The following is a 26,374-nucleotide window of genomic DNA, read 5'->3' as shown; positions in this document are numbered from 1 at the left end:
AGGATCAATATCAATTTAATTTCTCAGATGTTGGCAGTTTAAAATAAATTATAGTGAATTAAATGAATAATGAAACATTGTTTTATGGCTCTTTAATGTAATGTGTGATCTGTATTCATGATGGTAGAAACAGAAACAGATGAAGTGATGAACTTCTGCTTCTCACTCCCTGTTGAATAAGACCTCAAACCAAATCAAACTACAACTACAGATTTATTTCCATGTTCGTCTCACTTCAGTTTTACGGTTTCTTAACACACTCTTTTGACTATAAATAGAATATTAGATTTTTAAAACATTGGGTGCATCAAATAATGTACTGCGTTATTGTGTGAATATTATGTAATCATGTAATATGTACTGTATAAGTGATGTCGATCTGATTATGTGCATTTTAAAACTCTATTTGGAATCTGATTACTGATTCATGGATTGTTTGTTTTAGAATTGATGGATTGGTTTTTAGAAATTTACATATTCGTAATGGGCGGTCCAATGGGGGCATTGCCCCTTCAGAAAGAATTTGTCCCCCTCCAAGTTTTTCATAAGGATTAGCCCACCCAAGGTTAACTATAACTGATTTTTTTCTGTCATTAATTACTAACACTCGTCGTTCCAAACTTCAAAACAATTTAGATATTTATATAGAAAAAGCAATTAAATTATGAAAATTGTGAAATTGTGAAAGCAATAGTCCAGAGATATGGTCCCCACATCAGGTGATGGTGCACGCAGGTGCAGTCTAAGATGAGAGAGAACTAAACTAGTGGATGATATGAAGACAAGTAGGCTTATTGATTCATGTTTTGGTTCACTAATTCTTTAAATAAACTCTCTTGAGCTGGAAAAGGGAAAAAACACAAAGAAATTTGCTGTTAAATTAATTTTAGCAGAGACGGCAACTGCCAGTCATTTTCACATTAGTTTTCAGTTAGGGGTTAATATTGTAGCCTAGCCTAATAAAAATGTTTAACTGGACACTACAGAATACACACTATATAGCCTAGTCTACACTATAATTAATATTTTAATTTTAGCAGGTGTGAAAGGTGGCATCCCATTATGCAGCAGCAGTCTCAAGTTAGGACACTAAAAAATACCTTTTGATTTTAAAGATGATCAGCCTACAAAGTCAAGCTTACAGTGTTATAAATGAAATATGTGCGTGAGTAAGCTAAGTGGATTTGCCGCGAATCAACCTCTCACATGTGCTGTAAGAAGGTGGAATGTTAAAATGATGTAATTCAGGCTATACTGCTATTTCTCATGTAAAATTATACATCAGAAAACTCATGGACCAAAAATAAAATGTAACCTGAAAACAAAAGTTAGGCTAAATAAAGGAAATGACGGGTAATAGCCTAATAGTTAATGGTGGCGTTTTTACAACTGCCAACCAAATTTCAAGGGGAAAAACATTTATGATGGCTAAATATAAATCTTTATAATTTTTTATTATTTATTTTTAAAATGATATAAGGTAATATAGCCTAAAGTTGCGTGTTTTCCATGGCAATTGTTTTTTTTTTACAGAATTTCACAATAATAACTGATTTACTTCTAGTGATCAAACCATAATTCCATAAGCAGATGATGATCAGGGAGGGGGTAAAGGACACCAGCTAGTCAGATAACAGCGGTACATTCATGCTAATTTCAATATCATTTATATTACTGAATATCAGGAAACAGGGTTTTCGGGAAGGTGATGTAGAATGTATTTATGTATTTGTTTAAAATATCAATAATTTGTGTGTTACTATAATTTAGTGTGTTACTTCTAACCTTTGCAGTTTTCTTCTCTCTTGATTGTTCAAGAAAAATTCTCCTGAGTAATAAATAAATAGATGATACAGTCAGTGTTGTTTAACTAAAGTGCTTTAAAATGTATTCAATGAATGGTTACATCATCAGTGTATTTGTTGCTTTTCTAATCACTATGCCTGGAAAGTGATTTAATTACTTGACTTTTAAAGTCCTCATGAATTTGGATGCACTCATAATAGAAAGACATGCTTTTAACTTTACATTTGAGTCAAACATTGAACATTGCAGCATTTCAGCTTTATTAAGACAGTTTTCATAACAACTGTGGAAATACATTTATATAATCTAGTTTCAAATGAACAATAATCTACATATAACTGAAAGTTATATTCTTTGGTTTTTATTACATAATTTTATTAACAGCCCAGCCATTTACCTTGTCTTCTGACTACAGGCTAAGCCAGAGTAATGCAAATGCTAACGACTCTGCCTTTGTCTTTGGGTGATGCTTACATGCTACAGAAACCCTTTTGTTGATTAACTTGTGTGGTCAGTAGCTGGGTCGGTTTCTAACACCTATATGCTGGTTATCATGCTGAATCAATACTGAATTTGCATGCTTTGTTAAGCCATCTCTCCTCCTCCTAAGACAATATAGACAGGAGATCTTTGTCTTAAATCAGACTTGTGATAAAACTCGCAGACTGCAGACCTCCAGTAGGCTCCTGTAGACACATGGACTTCTGATGACGCTGTTGACTGCAGATTAACCAACAAGTCTCAATAAAGGAATTCTGCTTGTTTCAAGTCTCCTGGACTGGGTTCTCCTCTTTTTCAATCATTTACTTTTTTACAACAATAACACACAATCTTCTTAACAATTACTCTGCAAAATATCTGAATAACAAACATCAAATTTACTAAAAATATGTTTTACTTAAAAAAAGTTAAATATGTATTATTTAATCTGTATACAGTCATGTTAATAAATCAGTCAGTTAATTTCCTTCTAAATACATTGTTCATTGAGGTTGTGCAATTGTCTGATAAATTTATACGTCTTTAACTGAAACAAACAGAATGCAAAAGATCTTCACAAATAAAGATTTACTCTCATTATAACTGTCTGATTAATACAGAACTGTTGAATTTATTTACAGTATGTACATTATGAGCAACTGTATATTCATTACATTAAAAATTAACAGCAACCCCTTTATTTTTTCGTGTAATTTGGTTACGGTAATGAATGGTTTTGAGTAACTCACAGCACCCAATACTTATAACAGTGACTAATAATAGATCATTCAGTCGTGTTTCCTCTCATTCTACAGCATTTGACAATCAGCACGACTGTCACTAGCAGATATGGAAAAGATGCCAGACCAGAACTGAGTATGTTGAAGACAGAGATCTGAGAATCTGAACCAGACGCTGAAAAAAGAGACACACGAGCACTTTATCATGCGCTACATCTGAACAAGGACAAATGAAGGAATAAATGAGCTGAAAGTTTCAGAGACTCTCACCTCTGACTGAGATCCAGCTCTTGGGTGACTCTCCTTCTGGGGTTTGCAGTAGTAGAAACCCTCATGTGACTTTGAGACAGCAGTGATGATCATCTCTGAGGTTTGACTCTGGACGAGTGATCCATCTTTATAGAAATCAGCTCTGAGCTTTGCTGGAGTTGTAGATTTATATAAACAGTGTAGAGTCAGAGTATCTCCTTCAGTCACAGGATGAACAGGACTCTCCAGAATCACACCAGCTACCAAACACAGCAAACATCAACACACACAACAGAGTGCTGACATTATTCAAGAGAAAATTAAATAACGATCTTTATATTAAAATAGGTTGATTTTTTTTGTGACAATTAAGTTTTTCCGTGTAGTTTATGCAGTATTATGTGGTTGTTGTGTTTTCTGCTCACTAGACCAATTCACAACTGTGTCTAATGCTTTCAGCTCTCAATCTGATTTAAATGAATAAATACAGACGCTCAGACTCACAGTGTACAGTGATATTAACAGGATTATAATTCTCTCCAGACTCAGACTGACACCAGTAAACTCCAGTGTCTGATGTGGTGAGGCTGATTGTACATGTAGATCCTGTTTCTGATGAACAATCACTCATCCATCCCTTGTCTGTGTATCTTCTGACTCTCCATCCAGTAGAGTTACTCTTGTCTTCACAGCTCAGAGAAAGAGAGTCAGATGTAAAGTGTTGAGCTCTGCTGGGACTGATGACCAGAGAGACTGGAGGAGAAACCCTGAGACAGCAATAATTTATAAATATTTAATTTATTCATATGAAATATGATCCAATTATTTCAGTTCTGTGTAAACTCACCAGTGACCCACAGTGGCTGTGTGTTGCTCATTTCTGTTTTATAGGCTGGTTTTCCTCTCTCTGCTTCACACACATAAACTCCTGTGTGTTTTAGAGCAACAGAACTGACAGTGTATTTTCCTTCAGCTCCTCTACTGCTGTCTGAGAGCGGTTCATAATAAAAATAATAATGATCACTGTAGTCTGTGTAAAGTGAGAATATACAGATGTTCAGTCTTATCAGTTATTTCTGAATACAGAAAGAATGACATTGACTGAAGCTAATCTATGTGATGTTTGAAGGCAGTTATATTATATTAGGTGTCTACATGAAATTGACGGGCAAAATGTTGCAGTATTTCAAATAAATAGATTCTGATCCACAAATAAACCTAAAGTGACCACAAAAACGTCAAATTTAGTTTTAAAAATGGAATATAATAATATATGCAGGAGAAGCACAGAAATCAATTACAGTCACAAATATAATAAATGTGCTAATAATTAAAGTATCAACAAGTGTCAACACAACGTTTCTGGAAAAACATCCTGCAATTCTTAGTGTGCTTCATGTAGGTGAGTGGGCCAAAACTGGGACTTGTTATAGCATTTATACATATATTATTTATACATTATATACTCGAATGCTTTGAAATGCTTATTTTGTCCACACGTATAATTCATAATTAAAATCAATAAAATAAGTAAATGTTAAGCAGTAAAGATTATTTCTGTTCTACATCATAACACAACTCTGCCAGGTCATTTGCAACACAAATTTGATGAATTGTTTTAAAGATTTTGTGAAACTCCTGCATTATTGTCTCATTCCATTATTTGAGAATGTACATTTTTGTGGAAACTTAGATTTATTTGTGGACATAATCGATTTATTTAACATAATGTAACAATTCTCGCTCCACAGAAGCACATTATACTTACCTGAACGAGTATGATGTACCAGCTGAATGTCCAGCCTGTAGAGGAGCCGTAAACCTCACAGATCAAGTCACTGAATCTCCTTCAGTCAACCAGTTCTGTGGAGAAACACTTAAAGCTGTCTGGGCTCTGTCTGAAATAGAGAAATCTCTCATTAATAACATGATAATCTTGTGTGCATATGAAGAGATGATCAAACTCACCTGATACTGTCAGTGGAACTGCATCACTCATTAGTGATCTGCGTGAACCTTTACTCTCAGTGCAGAACAGGAGTATTTACCTGCGTCAACTCAGTAACAGACCTTAATGTGTATTCCTGTAATTCACTGAATGCATAATCTGAACCTTCTTTATACCAGCTGTACTGCCAGCTAGAGACTCCTTCAGCATTAATGTCACATCTGAGAGTGACTGACTCTCCTCTGAACACATGCAGATCAGGAGTAATAGTCAAGTTGGCTTTAGGGTTTTCTGTATAATGGCAAATATTCACAATAAAATGTATGATATAATAAATATAATCATATGCTGTTTTAGTGCATGAGGCATGAACAATTTTTATTGCAAAACACACAAGCTAAATCTGATTATACAGAAGTGTTTTAGTCTGAAGTCATAGTCACTTATTAAGTGCCATACACAATGAGAATGAACAGCTTGGATAGAAAATAATTATTTTACAAAATTATTTCACAATAGAAAATGAGATATAAACAAACAACAAAAATAATGCATTTAACTAGAGCACAACGACCAATTTAAAATCAACATGAAGCATCAAAACACTCATTTTCAATAGTTTTCACAGTTCATGTAGAGTCACAGATATGTTATGAATTATGAAGTAAATTCACTCACCTTCAGTGTCTTCAGAGTGAATGTTTGAAATCAGCACTAAAAGCACAAAGAGAAACTTGTCTGTTTGATCTAGACTAGAATTAGCTGCTGAAGAAGTAATGCAGTTTAGACAAAACAAATTTCATAGTGATATATTCACGGCTCCTTCATAAACAGCTCTAACTGCACACTTCCGGCTCATCTTTGACATTTATATGGACTAGAGATGGCTTGTAAACTCAGAGCAGCAAAAAAAAATAAAAACAGAAACACTACTGGATCCTATTTATGAGTTACAGCATGAACATCCACAAAAAATCATCCAGAGAAAATAATACTCACAGAGCACAAGAGGAAGTGACTGAGCTCCATACTGACTGAATAATGACAGACACTTGAAGACACAGACTGTGTTAAAGACTCAAGACTTCCTGAAACCTGCAGTCTGATCTCTACAAACATCACGACACATTAAAGACTCACAAATGTACCTCTGTGTACAGAAGATCTTTTAATAACCTTTAAAATCTTGTTTTCAGATAATGTTAAACTGACCAAAATCCATGTTTGTACATAAGTTTAGAGTCAAATGTTATAAAATTGAATTTCTCAGATGCTGCTGTCACGGATTGGCCAGGCTCTTCCACCAACATCACGCATCGAGCACCTTCACCTGAGTATTAACCACGCACAGCTGCACCCAATCACTCCCATTCACTATATAAGCACACCTCACTTCACTCATTGTCCGGTCTCGTTCCTACGAAGTGGACTCTGAGTGAACCACTTCCTAGGTTTCACTCCCCTGCGATCTCAGCAAATATACTTACCTTAACTCTGTTTCCTTCCAGTCTGTCCAGTGTTCCCGGTGTCCTGTCAGCGTTGTGTGTCTCGTCAGTCTGTCTTCCCCGCAAGTCCTCTGTGTGTGCATTCGGTCATCCTTCAGTGTCTGTCCTCCCATCTGGCAGAGAGGATCATCAGTTCCTCCAAACTCCATTCAACGCTCTATTATTATCAACTTTGCTCAACTGTTGTAATAAACATCATTTATACTTACTCCCCTTGTTTGTCCGTCTGCTTCCGTAACAGAAGACCGGACCTTCAACTACCAACAGCATGAGCACTCACGATCCCTTCAGGAGTTGTGGATTCATTGAAGAGAGTGCTATTACCATCTGCTCCACTTCCCGAAGCACCACCAGCACCGAGCACTTCTTCACCGTCCACCCACTCATCCATCCCATGGCTCGACCAGCGCCCTACCTTCTGGCGGGGCGGAGAGTGCAATGGATTTCTCCAATGTTCTCTGGTATTCACTATGCAACCCGATTATACCCTACAGATCGGTCCAAAATCGCTTTCATCATCTCCCTTCTCTCTGGGTCGGCTCTTCGGTGGGCTGAAACCATCTGGCAAACAGTCGGGCCGGTAACAATTCCATTCAGTTCATTCACCCAATATTTCAAGGAGGTTTTTGGTCGCGCGGATGCTGAAGTAGCAGCTGGAGAACAGTATACCATCTCAACAGGAGCCATGTCCACTCAGGATTATGCTCTCAGGTTCCGAACTCTGGCTGCTGCTAGCGATGGAATGAGCGATCTCTCCTCACAACCTACCGGCTCGGACTAGAGCCCAGCCTCCGTTACAGCTGGCCGCCCTCGACGACACGATGGGATTGGAGAAGTTCATCCAACACTTCTGCGCTGTTCCGATCGTCTGAGGGTCTACCAGCATGATCCTCCACCAGTATCCCAAGCACTCCTCCGTTCGCCAGAGCCAGCCGTCCCTCCAGAACCAGAACCCATGATCATAGAATCTGGTAGACTCACGATCACCGACGACAGAGGAGGCTGACCGGGGTCTGTGCATGTACTGTGGTGCCAAAGGACATGTCAGGCTGGACTGTCCCATTCGTCCAGCACGCTCTGTGGTGAGTTTGTTCAGTTCTCCTATTGAAAAGCATCCTCTCACCACTAATGTCCAGTTAACTACCCCTTCTGCCTCAGTTTCAGTCACAGCCCTCATCGACTCCGGGTCAGCAGGAAATTTCATCTCGCACGCCCTCTGTCGCCGACTCCAGCTTAACACCGAAGCCTCGACGCACGTCTACCAGATTCAGCCCATAACCAAAGATATCCATTCTCAGGCACGTATCCATCGAAAATGTGAATCTATCAATCTCCAAGTAGGACTGCTCCACAAAGAGGAGATTCAATTTCTGGTTCTGGAGGGTGCATCGATGGATATCATCTTAGGGCGCCCGTGGCTGGTGAAGCACGAATCCTCCTCTCTTGGGGCACAGGAGAAATTAAGAGATGGGGAGAAGAATGCAGATCCAGCTGTTTTCCCGATCTACCCTTACAAATTCAAAGACCCCTTACCGTCTACGTCACGTCTGTCGAAAGTCCAGTCGATAAAATATCCATTCAGATCCCGAAGATCTACTCCTCATACGAGGATGTATTTTGCCCCAAGAGAGCTTCCCGCTACCTCCACATCGGCATGGGACTGCGCCATAGACCTGCTTCCAGATGCTCCTATGCCCAGAGGTAGGATCTACCCGTGTCCCTTCCGGAGACCAAGGCAATGGAGGAGTACATCCATGAGGCTCTGAGTCAGGGGTATATCCGTCCATCCACGTCACCTGCTGCCTCGAGTTTCTTCTTCGTGGCTAAGAAGGATGGGGGCTGCGGCCATGTCGATTACAGAACCCTAAATCAAGGTACAGTCAAATTCCGCTATCCCCTTCCTCTCGTCCCGGCAGCCCTGGAACAACTCAGATCCGCCAAAATTTTCAGCAAGTTGGACCTCCGCAGCGCCTATAACTGGTGAGAATACGTGAGGGGACGAGTGGAAGACTGGGTTTGTGACCCCTACTGGACACTACGAGTACCTGGTCATGCCCTATTCTGGTTAACGCCCCCTCCGTATTCCAAAACTTCATCCACAAAGTCCTCCGGGAGTTCCTCCATCTCTTCGTCATTGTATACATAGATGATATCCTGATTTACTCCCGGAGTGAGGCCGAACATCGCCACCACGTTGCAGAGGTCCTGAAAACCCTCAGGAAACACCGCCTGTACCTCAAGGCTGAAAAATGCTCCTTTCATTTACCATCTGTTCAGTTCTTGGGGTACATCATCGATCAGAGAGGGGTTCGTATGGACGAGAGGAAGGTCACTTCCGTCATCTCCTGGCCCGAACCAAAAACATAAAGGAACTCCAACGTTTCCTAGGATTTGCTAACTTCTATCGACGTTCATCCACAATTACGTCTCATCACCGCTCCGCTCACCAACCTGTTGAAAAACAAACCCAAAACACTACCCTGGCCTCCCAAAGCCGCCGCAGCCTTCCAAGACCTCAAAGAATCCTTCACTCAAGCCCCACTGCTGACTCATCCCGATCCTGACTTACCGTTTGTAGTCGAAGTGGATGCATCGACCACCGGAGTGGGAGCCATTCTGTCCCAGTACCACGGTACTCCTCCATTACTCCATCCATGTGCCTATTTCTCCGGAAGCTCAGCCCGGCGGAAAGGAACTACGACATCGGAATTGAGAACTTCTGGCCATCAAGCTCGCCCTGGAGGATGGCGACACTGGTTGGAGGGGCCAAAACATTCGTTCCAGGTGATCACAGATCATAAAAATCTCCAATACCTAAAAGATGCTAAAAGACTCTGTCCTCGTCAGACCCGTTGGTCATTGTTCTTCTCCAGATTTCAGTTCTCTATCTCATATCGACCAGGATCAAAGAATATCCGAGCAGACGCACTTTCCAGAATTCAACGACCAGCATTAAATTGAGACACCGGCCAATCCTTTCCGATCAGATCACTATCTGTCCATCCAATGGTCCGCTCCTACAGTAACCGCCACTCCAGAATCCAGAACTCCGCCGGGCTGTCCCCCCAATCGACGTTTCATCCCTGAAAATTAACGGTAGATCTCATTCATTCCAGCCATACATTTCTGGGCACAGGACATCCTGGGGCCAACAACACCCTCTCGCTGCTATCCCACGATTTTGGTGGCGAACATGGCGAGGGATGTGAGAAGATACGTCCAAGGCTGCAGAGAATGCGCTATGTCGAAGAGTCCTCGCCATCTACCTGCTGGTAAACTCCATCCCTTGCCCATCCCAAACCGCCCTGGTCCACTAGGAGTTGACTTCAGGACAGACCTCCATTGTCTGAAGGTAACACCTGCATTCTAGTCATCATAGATCGATTCTCTAAATTCTGTCGTTTGATTCCTTTGAAAGGTCTACCACAGCCTAGAGACCGCCGAAAACCTGTTCAACCACGTCTTCGAAATTTTGGGTTACCAGAAGATATAGTCTCGGACCGAGGACCCCAATTTATATCCAGACTATGGAAAGCATTCTTCAGACTCCTAGTGTGACCGTAAGCCTCTCGTCTGGCTATCACCCCAAACCAACGGCCAGACAGAGAGGAAAATTCAGGAAGTGGGGCGGTTCCTCCGGACCTTCTGTCACGGTCACCAAAAATCCTGGAGCCAGTTTCTGGGCTGGGCGGAATACGCCGAGAATTCCCTGCGGCAACCTACCACCGGACTCACGCCATTCCAGTGCATCCTAGGGTTCCAACCTCCACTCTTCCCCTGGGATGGCGCACCATCTGATGTCCCCGCAGTGGATTACTGGTTCCGGGAGAGCGAGAGAGTCTGGGACGATGCTCATCACCATCTCCAGAGGGCAGTACGCAGAACAAAGGAGGTATCGGATAAGAGGAGGATTCCAGGCCCCATCTATACTCCAGGACAGAAGGTCTGGCTCTCCACCAGAGATATCGTTTGCGACTGCCCTCCCGAAATTAAGTCCCAGATTTGTTGGTCCCTTCACCATCCTGGAACAGGTCAACCCTCGCATACAAGTTACAGTTACCACCACAGTACAGAATCCACCCCACATTCCACGTGTCCCTTCTCAAACCCTTTCACGATCCTCTGATTCCCTCCACAGAGCCTGGCCATGAAGAGGAACTCTCCCCCACTGATGTTAGAAGAGGGGCCATCTACCAAGTCAAGGACATCCTACGGTCCCGGCGTCGTGGTGGTCAACTAGAATACCTCGTCGACTGGGAAGGATACGGTCCAGAAGAGAGGTCAGGGTCTCCAGATCCGATATACTAGATCCCGTACTTACGGAAGAGTTCCACTCCAATCACCCAGAATTTCCAGCACCTCGAGGACGAGGTAGACCACCACGACGTCGGAGGTTCAGGCCCTCAGGAGCGGGCCCTGGGGAGGGGGGTAATGTCACGGATTGGCCAGGCTCTTCCACCAACATCACGCATCGAGCACCTTCACCTGAGTATTAACCACGCACAGCTGCCCCAATCACTCCATTCACTATATAAGCACACACCTCACTTCACTCATTGTCCGGTCTCGTTCCTACGAAGCGGACTCTGAGTGAACCACTTTCTGGTTTCACTCCCCTGCGATCTCAGCAAATATACTTACCTTAACTCTGTTTCCTTCCAGTCTGTCCAGTGTTCCCTGGTCCTGTCAGCGTTGTGTGTCTCGTCAGTCTGTCTTCCCCGCAAGTCCTCTGGTGTGTGCATTCGGTCATCCTTCAGTGTCTGTCCTCCCATCTGGCAGAGAGGATCATCAGTTCCTCCAAACTCCATTCAACGCTCTATTATTATCAACTTTGCTCAACTGTTGTAATAAACATCATTTATACTTACTCCCCTTGTTTGTCCGTCTGCTTCCGTAACAGCTGCCAGTTTAAAAATAATATCCCAGTGAGTTTAATGAATAATGAAACATTGTTTTATGGCTCTTAAATGTAATGTTGTGATTTGTATTAATAACCTGATGGAAGAAACAGAAACAGATGAAGTGTTGAACTTCTGCTTCTCATTCACTGGTAAAATGACCTCAAACAGACCAAACCAAACCACAACTATATAGTTTTTCTGTTTTCACTCACTTCATTTTGATGGTCTCTTTAACACTCTTTTGACTATAAATGAAGTATTACTGCTTTCAAAACATTGAGTGCATCAAATAATTTACTGCAGTTGTGTTAATATGTAATCATGTAATGTATACTGCTAACTATCTGATTTTTAACAAACAATCTGATAGCATTTTAAAAGTTATTACAAAATGGAGTCTGATTACCTGATTGATGTATTGATTTTTCTTTGGAATTGATTGATTGGTTTTGTAAATTACATATTTATAATGATTGGATGCTATATTAACCGTGTTGTTAGATATGTCTCATTATACATTCTAATATTTCTGGTATTAATTTCCCATTCAGTGTAGACCCTTATATGCACCTTTATGTATCTTTTGAGTTTAACGCATATTTAAGGTGTAAGAATATTTCTGCATTATATTTGTATCAGATTTAGTTTACAGCGGGATACCAGACAAGCTATATCGCTAACGGAGCATCAAACATTCCGAGCAGACAGAACGGCGGATGACTCCGGTAAGACCAGAGGCAGAGGATATGCATTTATATTAACAAAGCTTGGGCACAAACTCTGTCGTCGTTGGGAGACATTGCTCTGTTAACCTGGAATTTCTACTGGTTAAATGTAGACCGTTTTACCTGCCACGGGAGTTCACCTCCACCATAATAACTGCTGCTTATATTCCTCCCGACGCTGATGCCAAGCTTGCTATGAATGAACTTCATGCAGCCATCAGCAAACAACAGACTGCTCACCCGGAGGCTGCTTTTATTGTTGCGGGGGATTTTAATCACTCAAACTTAAAGACAGTGCTCCCCTAATTCCATCAAAACATTTTCTGCCACACAAGGGGAAACAAAACTTTAGACCAAGTTTACACAAACATGGCTGAAGCATACGCTGTGACCCCCCTCCCCCACTTGGGTCAATCAGATCACCTTTCTTTGTTTCTCACCCCCAAGTACTCACCCCTCATCAACCTGTGAAGCCATCAGCAAGGATTATCAAAGTGTGGCCAGTATGTTTGCTTCCAGGCCATATGTGGCTCTCACACAGACATTGACAGGTACACTTCCTCTGTTCTGGAATATATCAACACCACCATAGACAGTGTTACAACCCAGAAACAGATCACCACATACCCAAATCAAAAGCCATGAATGAACAAGGAGGTGCGCCTCCTACTGAAGGCACGCAACACTGCCTTCAGATCAGGGGATGCACAGGCCTACAACACTTCCAGGGCTAATCTGAAGAGGGGCATCAAAAAGGCCAAACACTGTTACAAGCTAAAGCTAGAGGAGCACTTTTCCAACTCTGATCCTCGGCTCATGTGGCAGGGCATCCAGGCCATCAGCAACTACAAACCCAGCCAGTCCACCCCCACAGCCACAAAAGTCTCCTTCCTGAACGAGCTAATGACTTTTATGCCCGCTTTGAAAGAGACAATACAGAACCCTACACCAGGAACACTTCCTCAACCAACCACTCACCTATCACACTCACCTCCTCAGAAGTCTACATCGCACTGAGTCGGATCAATGTGCGTAAGGCTGCTGGACCAGACGGTATTCCTGGCTCGCTGGGGTATTCCTGGCTCGCTGGGGTATTCACAGACATTTTCAACCTGTCGCTTAACCTAGCAACTGTGCCAACATGCTTTAAAACCACCTCTATTGTGCCAGTGCCCAAACACTCCAGCCCATCATGCCTGAATGACTACCGCCCTGTAGCACTCACACCCATCATCATGAAGTGCTTCGAGCGCTTGGTCCTGGCATGTCTGAAAGACTCTCTGCCATCCACACTGGACCCACATCAGTTTGCCTAACGTGGCAACAGGAGCACAGAAGATGCCCTGCAATCTGTCCTCACACACCTGGACAATAAAAACACTTATGCACGAATGCTATTTGTTGACTTCAGCTCAGCATTCAACACTGTCATACCCTCTAAGTTACTGATCAAACTCAGAGACCTGGATATCGACACGTCTCTCTGCAACTGGGTTATGGACTTTCTGACTAACAGACCTCAGAATGTTAGATCAGGCCACATCTGCTCCACCACCGTCACACTCAACATTGGTGTACCACAGGGCTGCATGCTGAGCCCCTTCCTCTACTCCCTATTTACCATCGACTGTAGGCCTGTGAACAGATCCAACACCATCATCAAATTTGCAGATGACACCACAGTGATTGGTCTAATCAGCAATAATGATGAGACTGCCTACAGGGAGGAGATACAGCATCTGGCCACTTGGTGCACCGACAATAATCTGCTCCTTAACACCAACAAGACCAAGGAGCTCATTGTGGACTTCAGGAAGCGACGAACAGGCTCACATGATCCCATCCACATTGGGATGGCCGTTGAGCCTGTCTTATCCTTCAAGTTCCTGGGGACCCACATCTCAAAGGACCTTTCCTGGACCACAACCCTCCAGCCTGGTCAAGAAGGCTCACCAGCGCCTATTCTTCTTGAGGCAACTAAAGAAAAACCAGCTTTCATCAGCTGTCTTGGTGAACTTCTACCGGTGCACAATAGAAAGCATCCTGACCAACTGCGTCACGGTCTGGTATGGAAGCTGCTCTGTTGCTGAGCGTAAGGCACTGCAGCGGGTGGTGAAAACTACCCAACGCATCACAGGGACTACACTGCCAGCCATAGAGGATATCCAAAAGAAACACTGTCTGCGCCGTGCATGCAGTATTCTTAAGGACACCTCTCACCCTGCTCACAGACTGTTTTCTCTCCTGCCTTCCGGCAGGCGCTTCAGGCTCCCCCGGACAAAAACCAGCAGACTGAGGAACAGCTTTTTCCCCAGAGCTTTCTTCCTTTTGAACTCTGCCCCTCACTGACTCTTTTGCCCCCCGATACACCCCCCACACTCCTCTAACTTATACTCCGCACAATCACTGCACTATTTAACATTTGCACATTTAAAGTTTGCACATATTCATTGCACTGATTCATTTACTTGAACTGTACATACCCACAGCACATGGACATTTGTAATTATGTTTATCTGTCTGCACACTTCTGCTATTAATAGCATCCTGTACATATATTCATTATTGTAAATCTGTTCATAGCTAATACAACCCATATATAATGTTCATAGTACATCCATCTGTAAATATTACCATAATTTTTCTATAACTGCACTTTATAACTTATACCTGTATCCTGCACTTGCTGCTATTGCACTGCTGGTTAGACCGAAACTGCATTTCGTTGCCTTGTACTTGTACATGTGTAATGACAGTAAAGTTGAATCTAATCTAATCTAAATCAAAAGTAATTCACAAATACTTGAATATGAAATGATTTAATGACAATAATTGTCAATAGCCTCCAGAGCAGGAGAGGAGCAGATCAGGAGAGAAGCAGAGCAGGACAGCGCAGACCAGAAAAAAGACAAGCCAGGAAAATAAGCAGAGCAAAGTTTACCACATATTTTGTCTTTTTCTTGACCATGTACCAAAGCCCAAATCCTGAAACATTCAAACTGACCAATTAACATGTGACCACATCCTAAAACCCCCAAAGTCCACACACCAGGCTCTAATCTAATCAATATCTGCCTTTGGAATTTGTGTGAACCTTCTTTGGTGAAAAAGATCATATAAACAAATGCATGTGATCATTTAGACTCTTACAATATCATGGACTAAAGCTGTCTTTTATTATCTCAAAGCAGCATGAAAAATAAAACAAAAACACTACTGGATCCTATTTATAATATTACAGCAATGAACACCCAATAAAATCGTCCAGAGAAATAATACTCACAGAGCACAAGAGAAAGTTTACTGAGGTCCATACTGACTGAATAATGACAGACGCTTGAAGAAAGCTGCTTCTCAAATGGCACACTATACACTCATGCACGATGTACTTATGCACTTACCACTCAACAGCATAGTATATGTATGTAGTGTCGTTCCAAATGTAGCGCTAATGTTTTTGTTACTAAGCGGAAATTCAAACCGTTTCCTATGACGTTTAGCGGTTGCCAAATCAGTGAAATAAATCACCAAACTATCAAATAATACCTGCCATGAGTATAACCGCATTCACCATCGGGAGGTGCTATAATCACTGTTTTAGGAGATTTTTGCTTTCACAATCCAAAATAAATAAAGTTATCCAACATGTGCGCCCGATAGCTTCCGCTACGTGAGCAAAACTACAGTCGTTAGAGTGTTAAGTGTCCATCTTTACACACTTCATTTTACCAGCTGAATGAGTGCATCATCCGGGTAATTAACGTGCACTTATTATTTTTAGAGTTTTCAGTGTAAACGCACTACTTACACTATTTATACTACAAAATGGCGTAGAATAGTTCATAAGTATGCGATTTGGGACGCAGCTACAGACTGTGTTAAAGACTAAAGGCTTCCTGAAACCTGCAGTCTGATCTCTACAAACATCACGACATATTAAAGACACACAAATATATCTCATGTGTTACAGAAGATCTATTAGTAACCTTTATAATCTTAATATGTTTTCAGATTATTTTAAACTGACCAACATCCAAGTTTTGTAGAAATTTATATGCATAATAATCTAATAGTATATTAAGTGTGTTATTAATTAAGTTTCATTATACGTTCTACTATCTCTGTTATTTTGTGTTTTTATTTCAATCAGCAGAGTTTTATGTCTGCATCAACTGAAATATTAAGTTGACCTTTGGGCAGCCATTTGTGCTCAAACTGCTCACTGAGAGTACGAGGTGTGAACGGCTAGTACTTTCCATCTGTGTAGACCCTTATATACGACGTTATGTCTCTTCTGAGGGTAACATATTTTAGGCGTTTGTTCTTTAAAAACAACAACCATACTAAAAATAATCTAAGCATACATGTGTGCATTATAATCGTATCAGATTAAGCTTATTTTTATTGGTTTATTTGAAGGTCACAGTGTAATTTATTTTGGTTGCCTGCATTTCAGAAACATCAGTTGTGTCACCATGTGACATAAAATAATTGACACCTCTTGTACCAGTCTGCAAAGCTGACCGACTTCCTCTTTTTCTTACAGATGCACTGAGAAGGTTTAAATCAATTGTCAGTTTAATTCAGCTCTTTGTTAATCTAAATTAATTTGACTTTAATTAATTTGGTTAAACTATTATACTTAATTTATTCAGTCTAATTTGTTTAAAAATCTTTAATAGTTCTTTGGCTTGTCTTTAGTCTCATCAGCTTTCTTATATTAATTAAATTTAAATGCTGTTGACTAAATTTACCATATTGTGCCACTGCATATTACATTTTAACACTACATCTTTTAGGGTGCATGGTGGCTCAGTGGTTAGCACTTTTGCCTCACAGCAAGAAGGTCGCTGTGATAATAAATCATTAGCAAACATAGAGCTTGCAAATCTAAAGTGAGAACTTGTGCTAATAATATTAGTATGTGTGCTAATAAAGCTAGTGTGGGTTGAAATTTACACTCTGATATGAATAGCTCAATCTTTTGATTTGCACACACAGACAATAATCAAAACAACTGTTTTGAATTGTATTTGTAAAATGTCACTCACAAGTACAAAATGACAGACACAAATGTGTAAGGTAAATAAACCTGAGCACTTTATTGCAGTTTCGCTGTACAACCACAACCTCTCAGTAGATTCGGCATTACAAGTTCAAATCCTCACATTTTGATTATTGTAATATTGTTGTTGTTTGTTGCATTTTATGTAAATAGACTTATATTGATTTCTTTCAGAGTATCTTGTCTTCTTTGCAGTCAATAATTAGTCAATGTACCTCGAAACACCTCGTTAAAATATATTTTTCAGCACAAAGCCAATATTTGTTTCTAATACCCAAAGTATCTTTTTAAAAACCTTTGTAAACCCAATCAGTCAAAGCAAAAAGCATCCAAACCACAATAGTTAGCATACATCCCTCGAAACAAACCTGTGCTGGTCCTTAAAGGGTCCCTTAGAGCCAGCATAAAGGCCCTAGCAAGCTGCCTGTGCAGGACCATTGAGAGTTTGATCACTAACAAAACATTGGCCTATTGGTGCTGGCCCTCACTTAGCCCACAAGAGCCCTCAACTAGACCCACACACTGATTCTGCTTGTTAGCAGGTGTTTATTAACAATTCTGAATGAATCTGTGGTCACACTGCACTTTTCTCCCCATAGATTTCCATTCATACGCACGACAAGTTTCGCCGTTCGCTGCGTTGGAAAGCTCAAGCTTGGTGAACTCTGACCTGTGAAATCGCATCACGTGATTGCGTGAGACCAATTGAAGATCAAAACATGACCTCTCTGGACAGAAATTTAAACATGGACCAGTCGCTTGCTTTTTTTAATGTCTAATCCTATTGTTTAATCCCGCCTATTTTCGCAGCCAAACAACAGAATTTCGCATGCACAAACTGTAGTGTGGCCGCAGCACAACACTCAGTTAATCACTTAATTATCTCATTAACTTCATCATTGTGTCTGTGTTGTTCAATCTATTACTTTCATTGATAAAACATTATTTGAGGGGGTAAAACTGCTTATTCAACAGATGAAGTTTAACCTTTTAACTGTTGATTCAATGTTAATTCAGTGAAGTTCTGCTATCACGTGTTCAGCCTCAACAGCAGGTAACCAAGCTTAAAATAGGTCAGATTTTAGTTGTGTGAGAGGTTTATAAATGTTATAAGAATGACACAAAAATAACTGTAGTAGGAAAGGTGTATTCACAAATGACACAATAAAAGTACAAAAGTATACAGTAATAAAAGAATACAGTTCAGTGCATCATAGTCTAAAGATTAAAAATCTAGGTGTGCTATGACGAGCATATTTGATTATATAGCAACTGCAAAATATGTAATGTTTAAAGAATATGACTATACTTTTGATCATTTCCTCAAGCACTGTGAGACAAAATATCAGCGCTGCCGTGAAGTAATACCATGAAGTAAAAACGAATAATAAACCACTGATGATCCTGTTGATTCTCTACCAAATCCTCAAGCTAAACTCATCAGCCTCCTGGGACTGATATTTGTTTAACCTAAACGTACGTCACATCACTACATTCAGCACCTGAAAATTCATTTATTTTTCTTTTCAGCTTAGTCCCTTTATTAATCTGGGGTCGCCACAGCGGAATGAACCGCCAACTAATCCAGCACGTTTTATGCAGCGATGCCCTTCCAGCCGCAACCCATCCCTGGTAAACATCCACACACACTCATTCACACTCATACTCTATGGACAATTTCCTACCCAATTCACTTATACCGCATGTCTTTGGACTGTGAGGGAAACCAGAGCACCCGAAACCTACACGAACGCAGGGAGAACATACAAACTCCACACAGAAACGCCAACCAACCCAGCCGAGGCTCGAACCAGCACCTTCTTGCTGTGAGGCGACAGCACTACCTACTGCGTCACACACCTGAAAACAGATGAGTTCAATTATACACTTTCATTGTTATATTCAGTATTTTAAGCTATCTTAGAATGTTAATGAACTTTTTTTTGTAGTGAACTTTCACAGATTTTTAGTTTGACACTCACTCTGATGTGTTTCCAGCTTCAGTTTAGAGTAAACACAGTCAGAATTCTCAGTGTTGTTCCCTAAAATAATACAACATTTATTATCACTAGTGCTTATTCTGTATGAGTAAAAGCACATCAAACATATGAATAAATGTATGATCATGAAAACATGAGAGCAGAGATTTATATTGTACTTTACCTTTATCTGTGTTTTCCTTCATTTTTCTTTGTAGATTTGAGCTCGACCTCAGCATAGGTGAGTTCAGCTCCACTTTCACAGTCTACAATCAACAGCAGAAAAAAAAATTAACTTCACCTTTCACTTGAAATCTTTGATTTAAAGTTGATTCAATAAACTGCGACTACATGACTTACCTGTTTTGCATATGTCTTCATATGTTGCATATGTATGTGCAGTTTCTATAAAAGATTAATACATAATTCATGTCCAATATTTATTATTTTGTAATGAATCTTAGAATTAAAACCAATAAAAAAGATAAAAGCTGTTACCGGTACTGCTTCTGTCTTTAAGTAGTTCCTGTAAGTGATTCATTAATGACTTTTCAACACTTTTTCCTGGATTATTTCACCATCAAAGTTAGAATTCAGTCACACAGAAAATACAGTTTTAATGTTAACACTGGTGTAAAAATATAAAGCCGTCATGACTGACCAGAGAGCAGTGTCTGGTGTCCCACTTCACTCTGGTTTTGCTGTGATGTCTGACTGACACTAGAGGGAGACGGAGATCTTACACCTAGACAAACAGGACATGATCATCTGGATCAGGGGTGCCCAAACTTTTTCACACACTACATGAAAGGCCAAAAACCAATATCATTGAGAGCCGTGGGCCGACGATAAACATACTAAACAATATTACATTGAATTGAATTACATGAATTGCCATGGGTAATTTCCTAATTATTAGAAACACTACTTAAAATCGTTTAATTTAAATGCAGTATAACATTTAAAATGTACAAAAATTATAATAAATAAAATAAGTTATTGCATTGCAATAAAAACACGAACAATTGCATTGATTACAAAATACAGATATATCCAAGTGCAGCATGAAGTTTTAATAGAAATAAGGGACAGGCCAGGTACAAAAATCCAACAAGACCAAAAGACAAAACATAAATAAAGTGAACAACAAACAAACCAAACGATGAGTCAGTGAGCAGACTAGGACCATACAAGAACCAGACAAAACAGAATCGTGTGAACAGAGTGCACAAGCAACAGCAAAAATCCAAAGGCAAACTAAGCACAACATAACAAAGCTTATAAAAGACAACACTAATTAGACAATGACAGACAGCTGGAAACTATTAGTGATCACGTGAACCACAAAACAGGAACAAAAACCAAAACACAACTAGTGTCTAGAAGACCACAAGATGGCACTACAGCAGACGTGGCATAAGGATGGTTAATGATGATGTGCCCCTCCAAGTAAAGTCATGACATAGTTATACATTACAGCTCATGAGGTATTATGGAACTTATGGTATTTATAGTAGCTTAGGAATAGTAGCTTTATAAATAAACTTCAGTTATTTTCACTTTGTGACACTTATTCAATCAGTGTGTCAGTGGGACAGTACTGTAGGCTACGTGTGTGTGAGTGTCAAATATTTTGGTGAATTACAACTGTTTGGGCTGGTTATATATTTGAAAGAAAGAGAAAATGTTGATTTTAGCGATGACGATGCGTCTTTTAAACAGCACAAGATGCTGTCTGACAACAAGGGAAAATGCCTCGCAGCAGTTGTTTTTATCCAACCCAGGCTCATTCTGAGAACGTAGTCCCGGGACGTTTCTGGAGACCGCGAAATACATAGCGGGGGTACGTACGGCTGCATTTCATTTTTTTAAGCGAACGCTGCGGGGCGGTGTGACGCCGTTCCCTTCGGGGCAGAGAGGGGCTGACCACGACGACGACGACGACCGGGTTCGAGTACGGGGAAGAGCGGTTCCAGGAATCAGGTAAGAAAACAAAACAAATCCAAAAAATAAGAGCGAACAAGTTCGTCACAGGGTGAGAATGTGGTCAAAATCCGAAAACGTGGTAAAACCGGACGAGGGCTTTTCTTTTTCTGGCGGCTTTTGTGAACCGTCGTTGGTTGGGTTTGGGGACGGAGGAGGGTGGGTCAGCCGATTGGCCGGTCGCACGGTCAATCATTCCGTCATGAAGACAGGCAGACGAGCGGAAGGTCGTTCGACAGCGGCCTCTAGCGGGTTTACGCGAGAACGGCGCGGGAAAAAGCGTGCACAGCGGCCTCTTGCGGACTCGCGAAAACAAAACTGCACAAATACGTACCTCCCGGGACGTATTTCGCGGTCTCCAGAAACGTCCCCGGGACTACGTTCTCGGAATGAGCCTGGGTTGTTTTTATCAGAGGTCGTTGGGCTTTTGCCACCACTGTTTTTACCACGCTGCCACTGCTAACCCCAGTGCGCAGACTCATCACCATTGTTGCTTAAAGGGGACTTCGCTTTTAATTAGTACTGTACTGCTTTGTGCTCCGCTTTATTTGTTTGCTTGTTTTTTGAGATGTATTGATTTGTGTTAGTTGTGCTCTGCTTTTGTTTTGCGTTTGGTGAATATTATTTTCAGTTTGGTTTTTCTCTTTGTATTAAATTTATGCAGAGCATTCCTTTTGTTTAAGTTATTTAGATCTTCGTTTTGTGGGTTTATTATCATCATCATCATCATTATTATTTTCGTCAATTATGTTGGTGTCTGCATCCAGAGTGTGTTTGTATGTGAGATGCTGTGAGTCCAAGCTGTAGGTGTCTCAACTTAATTATAGAAAGTACATTGTTCACCTGATTGACACACGTATTGTTGTTGGATTGTACTTATTGTGCATTTCTTATTTTGAGTTATTAGTTTAATTTTGATTTATTTCAGAAACTGAGGCCTTTCCCTGTGATGACTGGTCTTTTCCAAACTGGTGGTGGTGCTTCTTTACCGTGTGCTGTGGAACACTGAGTGCTTGATAGTGTGATTCGAGTGCACTGTGGTGTGAGCCTGAGCCGGGGGAAAGTCAGTCTACTTGTATCCAGTCAGTGGGAACCTCAGTCCTGTTGTTATTTTGATTTAGTTGTTTTTCTAATTGTTTTCCTGATTGGTTTGAAGCTGGAGTTTTTCTGATGTGTTTTTAAAAACCTTTACATTTTATTGGAATAAACATTTTTGTACTTTTGTAATTACCCACGTCTCTTCTTTGTCTTTTAAAGGGAAACGAACCAACGTGCCTTTTCTAATTGAGTCACTTCCCTGAGTAAACTCAAATATAGTATAACTCTCATCTCCATCCCCTCCCCACAATTAGCACATATATTAACTGATAATTAGTTTATAATGAAGTAATGTTTAGATGACATATTAATCCATCATTATTCATATATTGTAAAGTGTTACAGCACATTATAACTTACCTGACTGAGTTAGCATGTACCAGCTGAATGTCCAGCCTGTAGAGGAGCCGTAAACTTCACAGATCAGAGTCACTGAATCTCCTTCAGTCAACCAGTTCTGTGGAGAAACACTTAAAGCTGTCTGGGCTCTGTCTGAAATAGAGAAATCCCTCATTAATAACATGATAAACTTGTGTGCATATGAAGAGATGATCAAACTCACCTGATACTGTCAGTGGAACTGCATCACTCATTAGTGATCTGCGTGAACCTTTACTCTCAGTGCCAATACAGAAGTATTTACCTGTGTTAGACTTAGTAACAACCTTTAATATATATTCCCGTAAATATCCGAATACACCTGCTGAACCTTCTTTATACCAGCTGTACCGCCAGCTGTACCGCCAGCTAGAGACTCCTTCAGCATTAATGTCACATCTGAGAGTGACTGACTCTCCTCTGAACACATGCAGATCAGGAGTAATTCTCACACTGGCTTTAGGATTTTCTGTATAATGACAGATATTCACAATAAAAATGATGTGATGTAATAAATATAATCATATGCTGTTTTTAGTGCATGAGGTTTGAACAGTTTTGTTTGCAAAACACAGAAGCTAAATATGATTGAACATTGACAGAAGTGTTTTAGCCGGAAGCTAAATTATTAAGTGCCTCACACAATCATGTGGATGAACAGCTTGGATAGAACATAAAAAGTATTTTACAGAATTATTTCACAGTTGAAATTGAGATCATATCAACATGAAGCATCATAATAATCCTTTTGAATGCTAGTTTTCACAGTTCATGTAGATTCACAGATATGTTATGAATTATGAAGTAAATTCACTCACCTTCAGTGTCCTCAGAGTGAATGTTTGAAATCAGCACTAAAAGCACAAAGTGTATTTTGCATCAGACATATTTTTTTTATGATTTGGGCTGTTTGATCTAGACTAGAGCTAAAAATTAATGCAGTTTGTAGACAATCTTAAAATTTGGCCTAAACAAAATCAGATATGCAGTCACTGATTTGATTTTATTTATTGACAATGATGTATTGTATGTATTGAACTGTAAGTGTATATTGCATTATTTTTTTACTGTTAATTTTGTTACAACTTCCTGCCCAGGGACTACAGATGTAAATTATCTTTATAGCTAACTCTGGCACAACATGTTATGTTGTACATTGTCCCTGTATAAATAATAAATGAGTAAAAAACAAATGTAATGATACATTGACTTCTTCATAAACAGCACTAACAGCTCACTTCTGGCTGATCTTTCATCATAAAGTAGATATTAGATTTTAAACTCTGAGAGCATCATACAGAAAAAAAACAGACATGATCTGATATCAAATATAACAGCATTAAAATCCACTGAAAAGCATCCAGAGAAAATAATACTCACAGAGCACAAGAGGAAGATGACTGAGCTCCATACTGACTGAATAATGACAGACGCTTGAAGAAACAGACTGTGTTAAAGACTCAAGACTTCCTGAAACCTGCAGTCTGATCTTTACAAACATCACAACACATTAAACATGCACAAATCTACCTCATGTGTTACAGAGGATCTTTTGAAAATGTTTTTATAATCCTATAACATGTTTTCAGATATGTTAAACTGACCAACAACAGCCATGATTGTACACAAGTGTTTTCAGGATCAAATATCAAATTTAATTTCTCAGATGTTGGCAGTTTAAAAATAATATAGTGAACTAAATGAATAATGAAACATTGTTTTATGGCTCTTTAATGTAATAGTGTGATCTGTATTCATGATGGTAGAAACAGAAACAGATGAAGTGATGAACTTCTGCTTCTCACTCACTTTGAATAAGACCTCAAACCAAATCAAACTACAACTACAGGTTTATTTCCATGTTCGTCTCACTTCAGTTTTACGGTTTCATTAACACACTCTTTTGACTATAAATAGAATATTAGATTTTTAAAACATTGGGTGCATCAAATAATGTACTGCGTTATTGTGTGAATATTATGTAATCATGTAATATGTACTGTATAAGTGATGTCGATCTGATTATGTGCATTTTAAAACTTTATTTGGAATCTGATTACTGATTCATGGATTGTTTGTTTTAGAATTGATGGATTGGTTTTTAGAAATTTACATATTCGTAATGGGCGGGCCAAAAGGGGGCATTGCCCCTTCAGAAAGAATTTGTCCCCCCCCCCCAAGTTTTCATCAAGGATTAGCCTACCCAATAACTGATTTTTTTTCTGACTAATTACTAACACGTGTCGTTCCAAACTTCAGAACACAATTTAGATATTTATAATATGAAAAAGCAATTAAATTATGAAAATTGTGAAATTGTGAAAGCAATAGTCCAGAGATATGGTCCCCACATCAGGTCATGGTGCATGCAGGTGCAGTCTAATATGAGAGAGAACTAAACTAGTGGATGATATGAAGACAAGTAGGCTTATTGATTTCATGTTTTGGTTCACTAATTCTTTAAATAAAACTCTCTTGAGCTGGAAAAGGGAAAAAACACAAAAGAAATTTGCTGTTAAATTAATTTTAGCAGAGACGGCAACTGCCAGTCATTTTCACATTCGTTTTTCAGTTAGGGGTTAATATTGTAGCCTAGCCTAATAAAAATGTTTAACTGGACACTACAGAATACACACTATATAGCCTAGTCTACACTATAATTAAAATATTAATTATAGCAGGTGTGAAAGGTGGCATCCCATTATGCAGCAGCAGTCTCAAGTTAGGACACTAAAAAAATACCTTTTGATTTTAAAGATGATCAGCCTACAAAGTCAAGCTTACAGTGTTATAAATGAAATATGTAGTGCGTGAGTAAGCTAAGTGGATTTGCCGCGAATCAACCTCTCACATGCGCTGTAAGAAGGTGGAATGTTAAAAATGATGTAATTCAGGCTATACTGCTATTTGCTCATGTAAAATTATACATCAGAAAACTCATGGACCAAAAATAAAAATGTAACCTGAAAACAAAAGTTAGGCTAAATAAAGGAAATGACGGGTAATAGCCTAATAGTTAATGGTGGCGTTTTTACAACTGCCAACCAAATTTCAAGGGGGGAAAAACATTTATGATGGGCTAAATATAAATCTTTATAATTTTTATTATTTTACTTTTAAAATGATAATAAAGGTAATATAGCCTAAATTTGCGTGTTTTCCATGGATTTTTTTTTTACAGAATTTCACAATTATAACTGATTTACTTCTTAGTGATCAAACCATAATCTCCATAAGCAGCTGATGTGATCAGGGAGGGGGTAAAGGACACCAGCTAGTCAGATAACAGCGGTACATTCATGCTAATTTCAATATCATTTATATTACTGAATATCAGGAAACAGGGTTTTCGGGAAAGGTGATGTAGAATGTATTTATGTATTTGTTTAAAATATGAATAATTTGTGTGTTACTATAATTTAGTGTGTTACTTCTAATCTTTGCAGTTTTCTTCTCTCTTGATTGTTCAAGAAAAATTCTCCTGAGTTAATAAATAAATAGATGATGCAGTCAGTGT

The 26,374-nt window shown here is 39.7% G+C and overlaps 1 protein-coding gene across 1 annotated transcript; it reads right to left on the bottom strand.

The window, feature by feature from the left end:
• Positions 1-3,070: 3,070 nt before the first annotated feature.
• Positions 3,071-24,268, bottom strand: LOC130217963 (Fc receptor-like protein 5). The gene is given in 13 exon segments (XM_056450094.1): positions 3,071-3,201; positions 3,297-3,338; positions 3,341-3,535; positions 3,780-4,042; positions 4,119-4,305; positions 5,040-5,108; positions 5,111-5,173; positions 5,244-5,306; positions 5,309-5,332; positions 5,335-5,514; positions 23,042-23,326; positions 23,676-23,711; positions 24,238-24,268. Coding segments are annotated over 13 exon segments (1,569 nt in total).
• Between the last annotated feature and the right edge of the window lie 2,106 nt (positions 24,269-26,374).

This window comes from Danio aesculapii, chromosome 3 (genome assembly GCF_903798145.1).
Source record: "Danio aesculapii chromosome 3, fDanAes4.1, whole genome shotgun sequence".
NCBI lineage: Eukaryota > Metazoa > Chordata > Actinopteri > Cypriniformes > Danionidae > Danio > Danio aesculapii.
The sequence above is the reverse complement of the archived record's forward strand: the minus strand, read 5'-3'. Positions and strand labels throughout refer to the sequence as shown.